General features: G+C 39.6%; 1 protein-coding gene across 6 annotated transcripts in view; it reads left to right on the plus strand.

Moving 5' to 3' along the window:
• Window positions 1-5,746, plus strand: part of CDC14B (cell division cycle 14B) — a 125,395-nt gene extending 119,649 nt beyond the window's left edge. For 3 of the 6 annotated variants that reach the window (XM_040355437.1, XM_040355401.1, XM_040355444.1), the window contains exons 13-15: window positions 2,993-3,100; window positions 4,793-4,852; window positions 5,192-5,746. In XM_040355437.1, the coding sequence (XP_040211371.1) occupies window positions 2,993-3,100; window positions 4,793-4,852; window positions 5,192-5,228 (205 nt within the window). In that variant the 3' untranslated portion in view covers window positions 5,229-5,746. The remainder of the gene's footprint in view (window positions 1-2,992; window positions 3,101-4,792; window positions 4,853-5,191) is intronic. The other 3 variants (XM_040355421.1, XM_040355428.1, XM_040355412.1) reach the window with 2 other exon arrangements.
• The last annotated feature ends 254 nt before the right edge of the window (window positions 5,747-6,000 follow it).

Genomic DNA, 6,000 nt, shown 5'->3' on the forward strand with positions numbered 1-6,000 from the left:
TGGGCTAGGAGCTGCGGTGGCTCAATGCGATTGGCACTGCGCTGACAAGCCATTCACCTCTGCAGCTAGGAGTTCGGAGTCTCAGCTACATGTGAATTGAGTTTGGTGGTCTCAGCCCGGCTCCCGGTGGGTGTGCTATGCGAGGTAAGCCTGCGCTTAGTACGCCCACCCCCCTCCCACAAAAAAACACCACACTTGCACGCACTCGAAATTGGGTTAACATGCACGCACTTTGACCACGCGGTCTCTAAAAAGAGAGGCGAAGGACTAACGGGGCTGGTTGAGCGGGCTAGATCCTCACTCCCTTGTAGGGAGTCCCTCTGCCCTGTTGGGCTTCAAAGCGGAGCAGGTAGGGCGGGCTGTGTGGGAGGACCCCCTCACACACCCGCCATTGCCAACCGGGACATGGAGAAAGGTGGCAGATTGCCTCTGGGGGAGGCCTGCCTACTCCCAACTCCTGCAGTCTGGCTCCTCTCGAGTACATGCACAAAAATACACTTAAAAAAAAAACAAAAAAAAAACTCATAGGCCGTAGGTCTGAATTTTAGAAATGAGCCATGTTCTAACACTGCTTTGGAAACTTTGAATGGTAGAAAGACTTTAGGGAGAAACCTAGAAGTAAAGGGAGAAACATTTTGCAAGAGCAGGAGGGAGAGGCCAAATAGGTTTGGGTTATGATTACAGGCAGACTTTGAAAATAAACCTTTTAGGGGCCATCACTGAAGTCTTGTTTTTTTGAAGGAGCAATTTTCAGGGCTGTTATTTTGCCTTTTACTAGAGTTATTGGTTGGCAGCAAATATCTTTTATACACGGGGCAATAACACCAGGTATGCCCATATTATTTGGTCAGTACCTAAGGGTAACTAGACCTTTTTGTGGGGGGGGGGGGGGGGGGATGGCAAATAATATATTGTATACAATTGCAGCACAAGTCATATTGTAATTGAACATTATTGAAAATTGCCTTTCTTTGTCAATCTGCAATTTTCTGTAAAATGCAAAGCACTATTGCTACCTGGAGGTGTTCTGTACACAGGTACCCCCATATATGTCAGTTCCTGCTTGTGTGATTGGCTCACAGATTTTTCCCAGAAGTCTGCACTAAGATACAAGTCAGATTTTTAAGCACCCCCTGCAACAAAAATGTCATTTTTGGTGAGATGCACTCAAAGGGAAATCGCATCTAAATGGATGTAGACCCTGCAACTTTCCTCATTAAAGCCCTGCATGTGCAACAGTTGATTAAAGCGGGGGTTCACCCTTAGAGGGCACTTTTCCCCCTTAGATTCCTGCTCGTTATTACTAGGGGAATCGGCTATTTATTTTAAAATATGTGCAGTACTTACCCGTTTACGAGACGCATCCTCTCCGTCGTTTCCGGGTATGGGCTTCGGGAATGGGCGTTCCTTCTTGATTGATTGACAGGTTTCCGAGAGGCTTCCGACGGTCGCATCCATCGCGTCACGATTTTCCGAAAGAAGCCGAACGTCGGTGCGCAGGCGCAGTATAGAGCCGCACCGACGTTCGGCTTCTTTCGGCTACGAGTGACGCGACGGATGCGACCGTCGGAAGCCTCTCGGAAGGCTGTCACTCAAGAAGGAACGCCCGCTCCCGAAGACCCATACCGGAAGCGACGGAAGAAGATGCAGCTCGAAAACGGGTAAGTACTGCTTATATTTTAATATAAATAGCCGATTCCCCTAGACCGAACGAGCAGGAAGCTAAGGGGAGATTTTTTTTTTTTTTTTAAATGGGTGAACTCCCGCTTTAATATAAAACCACTTTCATTAGTCACTTTCCACATGGGCACAGACAAACTACCAGCTATATTTCTTCAGAATGACAAAAGGTAAGAATCTGCAACAAAGTTTGCCAAAATCCCTACAATATACATAGATCACCCATAGGAAAATGGGGTGTTTGCTTAAAAAAAAAAAAACACACAAGTTACTCTTTAAGCAAGTATATAAATGACCATGCCAAAACTTTGACCTTCAAGAACGGGTCGGCAGTGATGGCTCCCATATTTTTCTTGTATGTTGTGTAAGGCTGATAGATATTGTAATGAGGTTCAGTGTATACAATTGTCTGGATTTTAATCCAGGGGGGTGTGGCTAACTTTGTTTTTATAAAAAAAAAAAAAAAAAAACACTCCTTTTAGCCAAACACATGCCTTTTATTTATTTATATATATATATATATATATATATATATATATATATATATATATATATATATATATATATATATATATATATATATATATATATATATATATATATAATAAAAAAAAATTTAATGTGCGCTGCTGCAAAAACTTGCTGGAATCATTCTTTAAAAACGGTAGTTGGGTTCCCTTCAATATAAACCCTTTAAACTGTCATGTCCACATATCATCCTCCTTTTCTAGATGCTGGCCTTTTTGTAAAAATCCTTTTGCGTCTTGCCTATAATGCTGCCCTGGCAGACTTGAATACTTACTACTTTTACCAGCTTTGATATGTAAAAATGCCTGTCTTATCGACGATAAAATGCAAGCACATGAGGATCTTCTGTTCAGCTAATGCTGTCCATTTGAGGTCTCCTCACAGACTTTCACAATACATAATTGGGATTTTATCAGACTAGGAACTCCCATTTTGAAATGGCAAAGGGTTATGGATGGGAGTATTGATTTGCCTGATGTAGTAATTTGTAACAGTAGCTCATTTAGAAATAATCCCAACACACAGGTGCTGGTGAAGCGTTATGCACCAAGTAGTCTCCTCGCATTCGAATGTTGGTGGGACATTATTATCGGGTCAAAATCAAGCCTTTTTTTAAAAAAAAAAATTTATGTAATGTATTGATGGTACAACTTTTTATAGGGATGCCTCAATTTCTGATGATAGATTTGTTGGTCCATATTTAAAACATCGGTTTGTGCACTTTGTACTCAAGGTGTGTGTAATTCAGGCCACATCATTTTTTATTCTATTTTGAACTTTTCAGAGTAATTCTGCAGTCCAGTGTGCAAAACCCCAGATCAGGTTTAACTGGCAGTTCATCCTATACAAAAAGGACCACCAGGTCTTCTGCAGGGAGCAGCACATTGAGAGGGTAAGCTTGTACTTCCCGTCCTAGCATGTCGATGGTCTTGGTCTTAAGAGGCTTATTTTTGGAGACCTGGTTTGAGCATTGATTCTAGCCATTTTTTTAAAAAAAAGGGGGTGGGGGGAGGGGGACACCTCCATAGATTTATAATGCACACTTCAGTTTTACCTTGAGCCTCATAATGGGTAGCTATTTTCGCAAAACAAGCAACTCTCACAGATAAGTTTTCACTATGCTTGGATGCAATCTACTTAAAATGGTCAACTTCCAGCACATGCTGCCTCTATATGACGCAAAGGTTTATAGAGGATACACGGGTTACCGTGATGTTAAATTCATCTCTTGTATTGTTTAAAGTACAGAACCCAAATTTTGTTACTTTTCTTTGTAGGTGAAATAAAAATAAATTTCTTCCTACGTAAACTTGTATGAGTGAGAGCTTCAAAGAAAGTTTATTTCATATATCTAGGTTCCTGTACTTCTCTTTGAAAAGCATTCAGCTGGGTTTTTGTTTTATCCGGAAGTTTAATAAATGATATGATTTCTTTACACTATAGCCCTTCTAAACCATAGACAAACCCAGCAGTGGTTTTTGGGCAGCTTCTACTCTAAATTAAATTTTCCGAAAAACAGGTTGCTCTGTTTTAGTAAACCAAATAAAAACTGCAGTATGCATTATGTTAGGGCTTTAAAGTTGCACTCCAGGCAAACTGCTAATGGTCAAAGGGTTTGAATTTCTTTCCATCCAATCTTGATATTTCCAAAGAAAATCTAGGTGGATAATGCAACCTTTTCCGTTTTTGTTATGACTGTGGAAGAGAGACAATAGTTTCTTCTTTGTACCACCCAACCTTCTGATTGGACAGTAAAAGAGCAGAAGCAGGCTGATAGTCATCCCCCTACATGCATTGTGCTTCTCTTATTGCCATGTTCCTTGTCGGTGCCTTTGCTTGCAGTACATCTAATGGGCTCCTGGCCCTGCCTGTCCCTTTTCAGTCCGAGTGCTGCTGTATAGGGGATTGCAAGTGACTTCTCAAGTCAAATTCATGTGTTTCATTTGCCTGGCGTGCAACTTCAAATATTCAGTTTAACAGTAGAACCGTCTAACTGTAATTTACCGGTGTATGTGCATTTCAGTATATTAGGTTTCCTTGCTTTCAGTTGAAAAACACATTTGGTATTAACAGGGTCATAAAGCTATATTCTAGTTTGTGGAATTTGAACTAGAGCAGACTCTAATAAAAAATAATACAAATATATTTATTTATAATTTTTTTTTTTTTTTTTTTTTTTTAACCTTTTTTTAGACGACCTAGTTAATACTGTAGGTTTAATGTTTGCATTCTGCAATATTTCATAGTAAAACGAATCCATATGGTCCTTTCCCTATAGAACAGATCCTCTGGCCTGCTTACTTAAAACATGTCAAATGGCGGCAGCAGCATAGAACAATTTATTTTGCGCTGTCGGTACTCTTCCACAACCTGGTGCTTTTTTAATTTTCTACTAGAACTACATGCTTTGTGAAATTTTTATTAGCTGTGTTTTTTATTTTGGTTTAATGAATTTTATTTTTTCTGTGCTTTTTTACATCTGATATCCTCCTATTAATCATTTGCTCCCTCTTAAAATTTCTCCTAACAATGAGGCTTTCGCTTGTTTCATTACTTGTTACCATTCTTTCTACTTTCCCCACAGCGTGATTCCCGAGCGGAAGAAAAGGATTGCTTTGCACCAAATGCGCTTAATGAAATTATGGTACTCGCTGGGTTCTGCTGCTTTTTGCTTGCAATATGTGCTAGATCGGCTCTTTCAGCCTTCCTAAATCTGCTTGTCTGTGCCGCTCTTAAACTAATACAGCAATATTTGATTGGAAACCAAAAAAAATCATCAGTCTCTTGTTTTCTGCACTTATTTACTCAGTGTTAGTGTGCCTCACAAGTGTGTTGCTTGATTTTAGTTTGGTCTGTGTGTTGGGTTTTTTTTTGTTTTCATTTTTTTATTTTTTATTTTGGAATTTCACCAAACATTACTTTTTCTGTATGTTTAATAATTGTTTTATGTTCTAATTGGTTCTGATATTTTATTTTTTAACAGCCACACTATTCCTCGTGCTCGGACAGTGCTACGATAAGTAAGACAAGCTGGAGCTGAAGAACGCCTTTTTAAAATGAAGGAAAAAAATATCTTTGGAAGAAAACGGACTTCCCAAATTGTAGAATACAGAACCTCAGTTTGCCTTTATTTACCCTCCATGTAAAGGATCCACTGTTTTACATCTGCTTCCTCACCAGCAAGCCAGAACTATCCCTGTCACTAGCCTATTGCAGTCTACGTGTCCAGTGCTTATTCGATCCTCCAGCTGTTGTGGCAGGCTCCAGCATGCAGTAGAGCACTGCCAGCATATAGCATGTATATAGCGATGGCAATCATTTTTGGTGTATTTCAGTGGGACCAGAGCACCATATCACCAGGTGTATGCGTTCACCTACATGCTCAAGGGATTTGACATCGTACTACACATTCCATCGTCCTGTCATTTTATTTTTCCTTGTTTTAAAAGGAGACTCTTCACAATATTGTGTGTGTATATATACAGTACATAACCCCGTTTTGTTTGAATTCTCATGATACCAAAGGATGTTCTGCCCCCCCCCCCCTTTTTTTTTTTTTTTTTTTAATATATAGAAATATGTGGAAGGTGGAACACTGCTGTTCTAGAGCATGCAGTGGCAACTGCTAAGGACCCTATGTAGGAACTGCATGTAACTGGAAGCCTTTCAACTCAAGGCATATGTTAATTTGAGAAGTTGGGACTAATGATATTTGGACTGACATTTTATCCACGGATTTTTATACAGTCTGAAAAATATTTTTCCAGTTTATTTTTTTTGTTACTTTTATTT

The sequence above is a fragment of the Rana temporaria genome, chromosome 1 (assembly GCF_905171775.1).
Source record: "Rana temporaria chromosome 1, aRanTem1.1, whole genome shotgun sequence".
In the NCBI taxonomy this organism is placed as follows: domain Eukaryota; kingdom Metazoa; phylum Chordata; class Amphibia; order Anura; family Ranidae; genus Rana; species Rana temporaria.